This window comes from Notolepis coatsorum, assembly GCF_963971535.1.
Source record: "Notolepis coatsorum genome assembly, chromosome: 18".
Lineage (NCBI taxonomy): Eukaryota > Metazoa > Chordata > Actinopteri > Aulopiformes > Paralepididae > Notolepis > Notolepis coatsorum.
The window spans coordinates 1,835,443-1,849,540 of NC_140182.1; the positions used below are offsets into that span (position 1 = coordinate 1,835,443).

At 49.6% G+C, this 14,098-nt stretch overlaps 1 protein-coding gene across 1 annotated transcript in view; it reads left to right on the forward strand.

Annotated features, from left to right (window-relative positions):
* The window catches only part of cadps2 (Ca++-dependent secretion activator 2), a gene marked incomplete at its 3' end in the record, with an annotated part of 521,480 nt that overhangs the window by 216,177 nt on the left and 291,205 nt on the right, over positions 1-14,098 (forward strand). The window contains 1 exon segment of the mRNA XM_084334474.1: positions 7,777-8,115. Coding sequence (XP_084190600.1) covers positions 7,777-8,115 — 339 coding nt within the window.

The following is a 14,098-nucleotide window of genomic DNA, read 5'->3' on the forward strand; positions in this document are numbered from 1 at the left end:
CTTCTTCTTCTTCTTATTTGAATTTCCGGCAGTGTAGACGCATCGTGGCGTATTACTGCCCTCCGCAAATCTTTTTATGGGCTCTTCTTCTTCTCCTTCTTCTCCTTCTTCACCGTCTTTTTCTCCTTCTACTGGACCCCGTCATCAACTACATTGTCCATTGGAGTGCAGCTAATGCTGCTACTTCCTGTCTGAGCCCCCTCCGCGGGAATTGTTGAATATATACTGTACACAAATGTTCTAGAATGTTCTATTATGACATCATACTGTGACATCACAACTGTTCTAGAATGTTTGATTATGACATACTGTGACATCACAAATGTTCTAGAATGTATGATTATGACATACTGTGACATCACAAATGTTCTAGAATGTTTGATTATGACATCATACTGTGACATCACAAATGTTCTAGAATGTTCTATTATGATATCATACTGTGACATCACAAATGTTCTAGAATGTTCTATTATGACATCATACTGTGACATCACAAATGTTCTAGAATGTTTGATTATGACATCATACTGTGACATCACAAATGTTCTAGAATGTTTGATTATGACATCATACTGTGACATCACAAATGTTCTAGAATGTTTGATTATGACATAATACTGTGACATCACAAATGTTCTAGAATGTTCTATTATGACATCATACGGTGACATCACAAATGTTCTAGAATGTTTGATTATGACATCATACTGTGACATCACAACGGAACATGTTTGAGACCCATTTGAATAATTTAAATAATATGTTGACATTAAAAAAGTACTAATAAAATGATAAATAAAACTACATAAAACAATGATACAAATTATAATAAAATATTTGTATACAAATAAAGAAAAATAAGACAATGAAATAAAGATAATAATTCATTTAAAAGCTATTTTAAAAAGCTAAGTTTTGAGCAGTGCCAACCGAGTCTGCTGTCCTAACACACTTGGGGTCTGTAGGGTAAGCACTTATTCCCTCCGCCCTGAACATTTATGGAGATGTATGGGCCTTTTAAGTCAGTGATAAAAGTGTCTTTCAAGGATAAGTGAGCTCCTGCACTGATTATTATAGTTCAATATTTGATCACCAAAAAAACCCAAAAAGCAAAAAAAGGCCCCTCCCCGCCCAAAAAGGGCCCCAAAAATAGCACAGGCCCAGTGCCCTTTTCAGCCTTTGAGCACCTGCCCCTCTAAAGTCCTGTGCACGTCCCTGCATAGAGCCCTGTCATATTATTTTAGCGCAGCAGCTTGCGCAGGTCCAGGGCTACACTGGCACACCTACTTCCAGTGAATGACGCTCTGCTTGTCTAACTCCAGGGTAGATGGCAAATAAGCGAATTTCCCCAAAAGTTGGCGTGTTCCTTTATCATCATGACCAATGGCCCCTGTCTGTCCACACATATATATTATGGACATTTTCCCTGCAATCAGGACCACAGAGAGATCCCTTCACACCCTTCAGGTCAGTTCTGTGGTCGGAGAGGTTTTCTAAAACACTTGTTGTTGTGGACAGAATTATTATTATTATTTAAACAGAGGAGTGAAAAATGCATTTTTAGACATTTCCGTGTACGGGCGGACATTTACATTTAGTCATTTAGCTGACTCTTTTATCCAAAGCGACTTACAAGTTCTGTACGACAAGTCATCAGGAAGGAAGGGCACGACTCTATCAGCTGAGCAACAATGTTCATCAAAGTGTTGAGTGCTACAGTGTAGGTTAGTTTATTAGGACAAGTGCATGACAGTACGGTTAGTTAGGGTTAGAGATTTTTATTTTTTTCATTTCAGATAATGGTTGAAGAAGTGCGTCTTTAGTCGACGGCGAAAGATATATTTACCGTATGTCTTTCTACTATTACCCTGCCCATACCTAACCCTCCCCTCCCCCATGCTACTATTACCCTGCCCATACCTAACCCCCCCCTCCCCCAGGCTGCTATGACGCCCGAATTTCCCCTCTGGGATCAATAAAGGAATATCTTATCTTATCGTAGGCTTGTTCCTTACCGGAAAACAAATTGGACAGCAGTTATTTCATCAGAGGAGATTTTATTCAAATACTATATGCTTTACTCATAGTATAATAAGTAAATATAGTAGGTCCAGGGTTCGGTTATGGAAGGCAGATGGCTAGCCTAAGTGGCTCTGGCTTAGTGGTTTAGCCCGTCAGCCAATGTACCGGTCCATTGATTGAGGTTCCGAGGGGGGTCTGGGGGTCTCGGGGCAACCAAGTGGGGGGGGGGGTGACCTTTTGGGATGCTGTAGCCCTACCAAGACACACACACACACCTTCCACAGTTGCCCCCCCACCCCCATCAGCTGAAGTGTTGCAGGGCGCCTCCGGTCCCCACTGAGAGGAGGGGAAGCAGCTACTGCAGCACATCTCATTATCGAAGGACAAGAGCCCTCTACTGGCTTCCTGTACATTTTAGAATAGATTTTAAGGTTTTACTGTTTGCTTTTAAATGTTTGAACGGCTTGGCACCGGGGTACCTCTCGGACCTGGTTCCTCCAAGGTCCCTCAGGTCCTCTGACCAGCTCCTCTTGGCTGTTCCCAAGTCCAGGCTGAAGCTTAGGGGGTGCCGTGCTTTCGCTGTGGCAGCCCCAACGCTCTGGAATGAGCTGCCACTGCATGTTAGGCAGGCCCCCACTCTGCATGTTAGACAGGCCCCCACTCTGCATGTTAGGCAGGCCCCCACTCTGCATGTTAGACAGGCCCCCACTCTGCATGTTAGACAGGCCCCCACTCTGCATGTTAGACAGGCCCCCACTCTGCATGTTAGGCAGGCCCCCACTCTGCATGTTAGACAGGCCCCCACTCTGCAGGTTAGGCAGGCCCCCACTCTGCATGTTAGGCAGGCCCCCACTCTGCAGGTTAGGCAGGCCCCCACTCTGCATGTTAGACAGGCCCCCACTCTGCAGGTGTTTAAATCACGCCTCAAGACATCTATTTGCTCTGGCTTTCGGTGTCACTTTGACCTGGTTTCCTATGTGGTCATATATATACACTAACGTGTGTGTGTGTGTGTGTGTGTGTGTGTATATATATTTTTTTTTTATCCACTTTTTCTCCTTATTTTCTATTTTTCTCCCATCCCAATTTCGTATTTCCTATTCTCCCCTCCCCTGTCTTGAACGTTGCTCGACTATGCCCCCCACTGGTCGGTCGTAGGGAGGATAGAAGCCTTGCATCACGTGTCCCCTCCGGTACACGAGGAGGCAGCCTGTCGCATGTTTTCACCTGCCAGCGCGGACTCTCAGTGGCGAGGTGTAACGTGTGGGAGGCTCACACTGCCCCCGCTATTTCCTGTCTCTGCTGTGCAGGCGTCCCCCAACCGACCTGTAGGAGTCGCTGTCCACAACGTCCAGATTACCACCCATCGACTTCCACCCGCTACCTCTGCCAATTGAGATAGTATGACGACTAGGGGTGGGAATCACCAGTTTCATCACGATACGATACGATATCGATTCTTTGGACAACGATATTTTCCGATATCACAAAGTCTGCCACGATACGATACGATTCGATTCAGGTGCCTGCGATCGATATGAGACGATATTATATGCCCATTTAACACAATCAGTAACATTTAAATCAACAAAAAAAAAGGCAATGGAAATATCATTTGCCATTTTTATTTTTGAGCTCTTCCAGACATTTAAATGAAAAACAATCTATTGTTTTTAATACAAATAGACCTCCTGTTTACTGTTTTTGGTTCGTTTTTCTTTTCTTTTTTTTTCGATATTAATATCCTATTCACTGTCACAGAGCTGTATTTTGGCTGGAAAAGGCATATTGGGAGTCCGAAGGTGCAGTACCGGCCAGATCCTGGTAGTGGGGCTATCTCGAGAATGCAGTAACCCCCTCCTTCCCAGTCCCTAGTGGGCCTCTGCTGTTCTCTCTATATGGCTCTGATCAGCTTAGCTTAGTTAGCTTACGCTAACGCAACGTTAATTTCGGTATTTAACGCGACGTGGGCATAAAGGAATGGCGAGGATACAAAGCATGTTGGATGCATTTGACCCGTTGTGGGGAAAAAAACAACATGCACTTATTTCGGGTCGCAAAATAGGCGGACTCTGGAGCAATGCTGTCTAACGTTAACACACGCTGAGCTGCTGTCTAACGTTAACACACGCTGAGCTGCTGTCTAACGTTAACACACGCTGAGCTGCTGTCTAACGTTAACACACGCTGAGCTGCTGTCTAACGTTAACACACGCTGAGCTGCTGTCTAACGTTAACACACGCTGAGCTGCTGTCTAACGTTAACACACGCTGAGCTGCTGTCTAACGTTAACACACGCTGAGCTGCTGTCTAACGTTAACACACGCTGAGCTGCTGTCTAACGTTAACACACGCTGAGCTGCTGTCTAACGTTAACACACGCTGAGCTGCTGTCTAACGTTAACACACGCTGAGCTGCTGTCTAACGTTAACACACGCTGAGCTGCTGTCTAACGTTAACACACGCTGAGCTGCTGTCTAACGTTAACACACGCTGAGCTGTCTTGATTGGTTTCCATGATCTGCCTCTGAATCTAACTGGCTAAACCGCTTGTCAATCAAAAACGTCGGACTCGTTGGAACATCGGGTGGGGCGTAAACATTGCGAGAGCAAAGAAAATGGCGGAAATTGATTTTGAAAAGGTTGTACGGGGGAAGGACATTTAGTCAGCTTGTAGGCTACAGAACAACAACATAACACTCTTTGTGTATTTGGGTGGGAATGTGAATGTAAACAAAAGCGAGCCGTTTCCAAGAAGACTCTGTTGGATACCTTTAATTTAGAGGCTTCTGTTTGTCCTGCTTCCTATTACGAGAGTGGGTGAGCTGTATGTCTTTATAGGATATGGACACGCACACACACACACACACACACACACACACACACACACACACACACACACACACACACACACACCTCTCAGTCACCTCCCGAGTGGAGCAGCCATTACCTCATTATCTCCCATCAGAATAATGACTTGATAGTCGGTCAAGGTGTTGTTGAGAGAGTACTATGAGTCATGGAGCCACAGTCATTACTGTCCTCTGGCTGGTCACACAGTGTGTGCTGCTGGGGTGTGTGTGTGTGTGTGTGTGTGTGTGTGTGTGTGTGCTGCTGGGGTGTGTGTGTGTGTGTGTGTGTGTGTGGTACCGTGGTGTAGCCAGCAGGGTCATGGTGGTTAAGTGTCAGAAGTCTTTATCTCTGAAAACTAGAGCTTAAAGGGGAATCCTGTATTTTTAAACATGGATCCTACCAGCTGCTAGCTAAAGAGAGCGTTTAGCTACAGATGTTCTCACACAGGGCGATCATGAACCAAGTACTGTACATCATCCACTAATGGTGCTCGTCTTCGTCACTGAAGACTTTAGGTTAGTTGTAACGTTAGTTTAGGTTCGTGTTAACGTTAGATAATGTACAAAATAAACGTATTTCCGGTGCTATAGACATCGCTCTTTTATTTTGGAACCCCCCGACCGGAAGTAAACATTTACCCTCGTTATTTGCTTTAGTGTCCGGCTGTTGGTTTTCGTTAGCTAGCAGCATATCAACACCAGCCATGGGAATACTGTTTTCTAAATTGGGGAGGCTTTTAATCGTCAAGGTAAGAGGATTTTAAGTCATGGTATCCATAAACTTCAATCGGTTCGGATCCTTTGAATGAAATGAGAATGTAAACAAACACTGGCGTCACGTTAGTAAGTATCACTGCGTTGCGTGAAATCACTGCGCCCCCGAGAGGAGTGGTTCGGCAAAAAATAGTTCCGAGTATATTTGCTTAGAAAACGTAATTGTCTAATTCAATTATTTTTTATTTCTCCACGTGGTAAATACACAGGTCACAACATGTTTACAGGAACGTTTTGGAGTTGTATTTGGAGTGTATTTCGTGACTGTAGGGGACTGTAGGGAACTTCAGGGTAAAGGACTGCCCCACTTCCAGTGATGAAGCTAAGCTACGCTAACGGAGCGGCTGTTCCCTAAGCCTAATGCACGCACAGAGAATAAAAGGGTATGTATCTTCTTGTCTAACTCCAGGGAAGATGGCAAATAAGCTAATTTCCCAAAATGTTGGCGTTTTCCTACACGTTCTAAGAATTGTTGATAAATGAGGGCCCTGATTGGATAAAGTGGGAATGGATACCAGAAAATGTATTTTCTGTTTACTGCAGCACTGACTAAACACGCTATCAGCGATAGAGGAGCCAAGCTGCTCTCTTCAAACATGCCGTGTACATTATTACAATCTCTTCTGTGGGAGTGAAAAAAACAACCTTTGTGCCACGAATTGATGTCATATACAGTAAGTCCAAGCCTCCCAGTTGATCTGGACTCCATGCCCCACTCAAACCTCCCCCACCTCAGGCGTTGGCGACAATTGATTCTGATTTTGTCTTTAGTAGTATTTGTCATACTCCATGTAACATCGCTGTCATTAGTCCATGTTCTGCTGCCTGCCTGCCTCGTCGTAGGTTTAGGCCTGAAGGGATTACTGTGAGCAGTCTTATTCAGATCACCTCACAGCCTCCTACTCCTTCCATCCCTCTGTCATCCCACTTAAATAACCCACATATACGTTTTGCGGTGCTCAGCGTCTTGCCTGGCTCCCTAAATAACCTCCGTGGCTCCAGGCCGGTGAGTGGACGACACGACAGAGGGCTTCGGCTGATACCCCATTAAACGCTCGACATTATGTTTACGTTCTTGTGTTCCCTCTAATAAACCTCTTCCCCTCCTCGTCCACCTTCCTGCCACGTCACACGGCGAGAGCTTCGCTAGTTACAGTTCAAAGGAGCTCGTCTGGAACAGCGTGAAGAGGCAGATTAGCCCTCGTTAGGAGCTGCTACATCTGTCACCGCCCACTTCATCCAGTCAAGGCTGGCCCACTTATATCCCCTTGAAGACAATGCCCGCTCTCGCCTCCCGTACCCCCCCCCCCCTCCCCCCCCCCAGTGGGCTGAAATCTACACTGGCGCGGAAATGTCTTCGACGTTTGACACAAACGCATCTACACCCTCGCTGAGCGGCGGTGATCCCTCTCTGTTGTTCTCTCCCTCCCTTCCTCGGAGACTCGCTGACTAGAAGCCATTTTGTTCCGCGCCATTACTTCTGACGAGCCGAGGCGCTCCGTCTCCATCTGCTGCTCGTTCACGCCACGCAGCCCCCGCTGTGCACCCCCCCCCGCCACGCAGGCCCCGCCGTGCACCCCCCCCGCCACGAGGCCCCATGAACAAGGTGCTTTAACCACCAGGCCCCATGAACAAGGTGCTTTAACCACCAGGCCCCATGAACAAGGTGCTTTAACCACCAGGCCCCATGAACAAGGTGCTTTAACCACCAGGCTCAAGGTTGTTACATTTCAGTTTAAGAAAGTCACACTTTTGGATTGGTTTTACTGTATGAGCATCTCACTACCACACTACAGAAGGTTAACCCTCTCACTACCACACTACAGAAGGTTAACCCTTTCACTACCACACTACAGAAGGTTAACCCTCTCACTACCACACTACAGAAGGTTAACCCTTTCACTACCACACTACAGAAGGTTAACCCTCTCACTACCACACTACAGAAGGTTAACCTTTCACTACCACACTACAGAAGGTTAACCTTTCACTACCACACTACAGAAAGTTAGGGTTCTTCTCTCTCTCTCTCTCACCCCTCCTCCCTCTCTTCCCGCAGGGCTTCCTGAAGAGGGTTAGGGTTCTTCTTCTCTCTCTCACCCCTCCTCCCTCTCTTCCTGCAGGGCTTCCTGAAGAGCGAGCGCGTCTCCCGGATGGTGCAGAGCGGCGGCGGCTCGGCCAGCGACTTCCGCGAGGTCTTCAAGAAGAACATCGAGCGCCGCGTGCGCAGCCTGCCGGAGATCGACGGGCTGAGCAAGGAGACGGTGCTGAGCTCCTGGATCGCCAAGTACGACGCCATCTACAGGGGGGACGAGGACATGCGGCGGCAGCAGCAGCCCCAGCGCATGCACCTGAGCGCCGTGTCGGAGCTCATCCTCAGCAAGGAGCAGCTGTACGAGATGTTCCAGCAGATCCTGGGGGTCAAGAAGTTCGAGCACCAGCTGCTGTATAACGCCTGCCAGGTGAGGGGGGGGGGGCTGCCTGCCAGGTGAGGCCCGGGTGGGGGGGGGGGGGGGGGGGGGGGGGGGGTGGTGTGGGGCTGCCCCTGCCAGGTGAGACCCAGGTGGGGGGTGGTGTGGGGCTGCCTGCCAGGTGAGACCCAGGTGGGGTGGTGCAGGGCTGTGTCCCCCTGCCAGGTGAGACCCAGGTGGGGTGGTGCAGGGCTGTGTCCCCCTGCCAGGTGAGGCCCAGGTGGGGGGTGGTGTGGGGCTGCCTGCCAGGTGAGACCCAGGTGGGGTGGTGCAGGGCTGTGTCCCCCTGCCAGGTGAGCCCCAGGTGGGGTGGTGCAGGGCTGTTTCCCCCTGCCAGGTGAGACCCAGGTGGGGTGGTGTAGGGCTGCCTGCCAGGTGAGACCCAGGTGGGGTGGTGTAGGGCTGTGTCCCCCTGCCAGGTGAGGCCCGGGTGGGGGGTGGTGTAGGGCTGTTTCCCCCTGCCAGGTGAGACCCAGGTGGGGTGGTGTAGGGCTGTGTCCCCCTGCCAGGTGAGGCCCGGGTGGGGGGTGGTGTAGGGCTGTTTCCCCCTGCCAGGTGAGGCCCGGGTGGGGGGTGGTGTAGGGCTGTTTCCCCCTGCCAGGTGAGACCCAGGTGGGGTGGTGCAGGGCTGTGTCCCCCTGCCAGGTGAGGCCCGGGTGGGGGGTGGTGTAGGGCTGCCTGCCAGGTGAGGCCCGGGTGGGGGGGTGGTGTAGGGCTGCCTGCCAGGTGAGACCCAGGTGGGGTGGTGTAGGGCTGTTTCCCCCTGCCAGGTGAGGCCCGGGTGGGGGGTGGTGTAGGGCTGTGTCCCCCTGCCAGGTGAGACCCAGGTGGGGTGGTGCAGGGCTGTGTCCCCCTGCCAGGTGAGACCCAGGTGGGGTGGTGTAGGGCTGTTTCCCCCTGCCAGGTGAGACCCAGGTGGGGTGGTGCAGGGCTGTTTCCCCCTGCCAGGTGAGACCCAGGTGGGGTGGTGTAGGGCTGTTTCCCCCTGCCAGGTGAGACCCAGGTGGGGTGGTGCTGTTTCCCCCTGCCAGGTGAGACCCAGGTGGGGTGGGGCTGTTTCCCCCTGCCAGGTGAGACCCAGGTGGGGTGGTGCAGGGCTGTGTCCCCCTGCCAGGTGAGACCCAGGTGGTGCAGGGCTGTTTCCCCCTGCCAGGTGAGACCCAGGTGGGGTGGTGCAGGGCTGTTTCCCCCTGCCAGGTGAGACCCAGGTGGGGTGGGGCTGTTTCCCCCTGCCAGGTGAGACCCAGGTGGGGTGGTGCAGGGCTGTTTCCCCCTGAATAGAATAGAATAGATCTTTATTTGTCATTGTTGGTACAACGAAATTTGTTAGGAACATCACCACTGGCATACAACATAAGATATAACATGTGCAAAATAATAATGTCAATAATAGTAGTAATATAGTAATAAGTAATAAAGTATCAATGTCCCAATGTCCCAATATATAACATACCATCATTGTCCCAAGTGCATTTAGTGCTTGTGCAAATAAATTAATAAATATAAATATTTCAGTCCAGTGAGTTGATGGAAGGAGGGGGGGGGGGGGGGGGGGGGGGGGGGGGGGGGGGGCGTTGACTTGCAAAGGATGAAGTATTGTATAGTGCAGCAATGCAAGTCCGGTTCACAGTTATTGTTGTAATGTGGGAGTGGGAGTTATGTCACCGGGGGTGGGATGCGGGGGGGGGCAAGTTGATGTTCGTCGTTGAGCAGCCTGACAGCCCGTGGGTAGAGGCTGTTGGTCAGTCTGCTGGTTCCGGACTGGATGGATCTGTACCTTCGACCAGAGGGCAGCAGTTGAAAGAGATGGTTTGCTGGGTGGTACTGGTCTAGTAAGATGTTATTTATACGCCATAGGCAGCGGGAGGTAAAGACTGTGGAGATATCTGGGAGGCTAGCTCCAGTGATCCTCCTCGCAGCCTTGACCACTCTGTGGAGGGCCTCCTTCTCTGCCCTGGTGCAGCCAGTAAACCACACCAGTAGTCCGTACGTGAGTACACTCTCTACTGCGCAGTGGTAGAAGTTGGCCATCAGTCCCTGTGGGAGTTTAGCCCATTTAAGCTTCCTAAGGTAGAAAAGGCGCTGCTGTGCTTTGCCCACAGCAGAGGCAATGCTGACCCCCCAGGACAGGTCATCAGACATTGTCACGCCCAGAAACTTAAATTTTGAAACCCTCTCCACCTCCTCATTCCCAATGAGGAGTGGAGAGTGGCTGAGGTCACCAGTCCTGCGGAAATCGATGATCATCTCCTTGGTCTTCGTGGGGTTGAGAGCAAGGTTATGACCATCGCACCACTCCACTAGTTGCTCAACCTCCCTCCTGTATGAGGTCTCATCATTCCCTCTGATGAGGCCAAGCACTGTTGTGTCGTCTGCAAATTTTACTATGAGGTTAGATGGAGAGGAGGAACAACAGTCGTGTGTGAAAAGTGTGTAGAGAAGTGGGCTGAGTACACCCCCCTGAGGGGCCCCGGTGCTAATGGGCAGGGTGGGGGATGTGTGCTTGCCAATCCTGACATGTTGTGTGCGATTTGTGAGAAAGTCCAAGATCCAGTTGCATAGTGTGGTGTTCAGTCCGAGTTTGTGCAGTTTACTGTGGAGCTTGTTGGGTAGAATGGTGTTGAAAGCTGAACTGAAGTCAACAAAAAGGAGTCTACCATATGTGTGCCTGTGCTCTAGATGTTCCAGCAGAGTGTGCAACACAATGGCAATAGCATCCTCTGTTGACCTGTTCTTCCGGTAGGCAAACTGGTTGTGGTCTAATGATGGCGGTATGGAGGCTTTTATATGTTTCATGACCAGTCTCTCAAAGCATTTTGCGACGATGGGGGTGAGTGCCACAGGTCTGTAGTCGTTCAGGCCTGTGACTTTAGGTTTCTTTGGAACCGGGACTATTGTGGCTGCTTTAAGACATGCGGGAACCCAGGATGAGCCCAGAGACAGGTTGAAGATGGTGGTGAGAACTGGGGCTAGTTCAGCCGCACAGTCCTTGAGCACCCGTCCCAGGACTCCATCAGGCCCCGCCGCCTTCCTTGTGTTGATGTTTTGTAGACTGAGTCTAACCTCATGAGTGCTCAGGACTATGGTGGAGCCGTCAGAGGGGAGAGGGGGCGACACCGGGTCCTTATTGTCCCTGTCAAAACGTGCATAAAAGATGTTTAACTCCTCCGCTAGGGGGGCGCTGCCGTTGACGGGGGGGGATGATCTGCCCTTGTAGTCCGATATAGCCCTAACACCCTCCCACACCTGACGGGGGTTTGAGGCGCTGTTGAAGTGGGCTTCAATGCGGTTTTTGTATGACAGCTTAGCAGATCTGACTCCCTTTTTCAGGTCTGATCTCGCTGCACTGTATGCGTTGGTGTCACCTGATCTATGTGCTGCATTTCTAGCTCGTAATAATGATTTTATGTTCTGTGTCATCCAGGGTTTGACATTTGGAAAGACACGGATCTGCTTCCAAGTTGTAACAATGTCTACACAGAAAGTGATGTAATCGAGCACTGAGAGAGAGAAAATGTCCAGAGACTTACGTGTCAACACTCCCAGGCTACCGAAAATGTCCCAGTCTGTGATGCTGAAACAGTCCTGGAGTTTAGGGATGGCGTCCTCAGGCCAGATCCTGACAGACCTGGCTTCGGGTCTGCTGGATCAGATTTTTGGTGTGTACCAAGGGTGCAGGAGGAGCGACACATGATCTGATAGAACTAGGTGGGGGTACACCGTGGCTCTATAAGCATGGGCTATGTTGGTATAAACCTGATCAAGTGTGTTTCTCCCTCTGGTGGCACATTTCACATTTCGGTGGAAAGAGTGAAGTACAGACTTTAGGTCGGCATGATTGAAATCCCCCGCCGCAATAAAGATACTGTCAGGATGTGCCGCCAGGCATTTGTTTACAGTGTCCTGTAGCCTGGCTAACGCTAGCTTAGCATTGGCGTCCGGAGGAATGTAAACAGCACAGATGTAAACAGAAGAGAATTCTCTCGGTAAGTAAAATGGTCTGCATTTTAGCAGCAAAAATTCCACATCGGGGCAACAATGTTTGTCAACCACTGTGACATTGGTACACCACGAGTCATTAATGTAGATGCACAGTCCTCCTCCTATCCTCTTACCTGAGTCCGCTGTTCTATCGGCTCGGTAGGCAGTGCGACCGGCTAGCTCAGTAGCCGAATCCGGGATTGTGCTATCCAGCCAGGTTTCGGTGAAAATTAAACAGCAGCAGTTGTCCATGTGTTTTTGTGTTGCTAATTCCATTCGTATGTCGTCTATCTTGTAGCGGATCGAACGGGCATTTGAGAGGAAGATGGTAGGGAGCGGAGGTTTGAATGGGTTTGTTTTTAGCCTAGCCCATGCACCTCCACGTTTTCCCCTCTTTTGCAGCCGCTCACAACGTCTCCTCTTCCGCCTCTCGGCTCCGGGAGTAGTGGGTGGTGATGATCTAGCAATCTCCGCTGGAATGGTAAAATCCGCTGGGAGAAATGCTCCGTTGTTTAGCTCTAGTAGTACATCCCGACTGTATCTTACCGACGGGTGTTGAAAGCTGCGTGAAATAAAGTTAAGTGCTACCAAAATAATAAAAAGTGTATGCCAGCTCTGTGAGTTCCGGGCCGCTGCGACTGTGCGCGCCGCCATCTCAACGCTGCCAGGTGAGACCCAGGTGGGGTGGTGCAGGGCTGTTTCCCCCTGCCAGGTGAGACCCAGGTGGGGTGGTGTAGGGCTGTTTCCCCCTGCCAGGTGAGACCCAGGTGGGGTGGGGCTGTTTCCCCCTGCCAGGTGAGACCCAGGTGGGGTGGTGCTGTGTCCCCCTGCCAGGTGAGACCCAGGTGGGGTGGTGCTGTGTCCCCCTGCCAGGTGAGACCCAGGTGGGGTGGTGCTGTGTCCCCCTGATTGATTGATTGATTTTTATTGTGGAGTAAAAGACAGCATCCAAGGGATAAAAACATGAGAAAGTGCAAGCACTTATTTCCATCATGGTCCCTGATTTTGGACATGGACAGACATCATAAAACATAGAGCATCATAATAAAACATACTAAAACAGAGCATCATAATAAAAACATAGAGCATCATAATAAAACATAGAGCATCATAATAAAACATAGAGCATCATAATAAAACAAAGATCATCATAATAAAAAACAGAATAAAACATAATAGCAACCCCATACAAAAAAAAGCACTTCCTACCCTCTCCTTCCTATGGCTATTCTATACTTCACTGGCTAGCCATTTCTTTGTGGCACGTCTAAAACTTCCCCCCTCTTCGATGTTTTTCAGGGCCACTGGAAGCTTGTTCCACTCCAGTGCTGCAGAATATAAAAATGTATTTGTGCCCATTAGGGAGTTAAATCTTGGCAGAATAAAATCCGTACTGCTCCTTCTAGTAGAGTATGAATGATTGTCACGGAATCGATTAAAATAATTAGATAGATATTTCGGACCTGTATTTTGAACTATCTTGTGTGTGAGACCTAATTTGATGTGAATTACCCTTTTATTGACCGGAAGCCAGTTTAGTTGCCTAAAGAAAGTTGGCCCTAGGTGAGTGCGTGGAGGTAGTTTAAGGACTACTCTAATTAATTTGTTTTGAGCTGTCTGAAGTTTATTTTTCAGGACCTGTGGAGCGCCACTGAACCAGGAGGTGGCAGCATAGTCAAAGTGACTCTGTACTAATGCGCCCGCTAGCATTTTAAGTGTTGCCTGGTCCAGTAGTTTCCCTTGTCTAGCTAGGAATTTTGTTTTCTGGCAGATTTTAGTGTGGGCTTTTTTAGCCATGGCCTCTCCTGTAAGGTGTTTGTCCAGTATGCAGCCTAGATATACAACAGAATCCTTGTTTGTTATTTGCTTCTCACCTACTCTTACCTTCATTTCAATATCTTTACCAAGCCGTTTCTTTGATCCAAACAGGTGAGACCCAGGTGGGGTGGTGCAGGGCTGTTTCCCCCTGCCAGGTGAGACCCAGGTGGGGTGG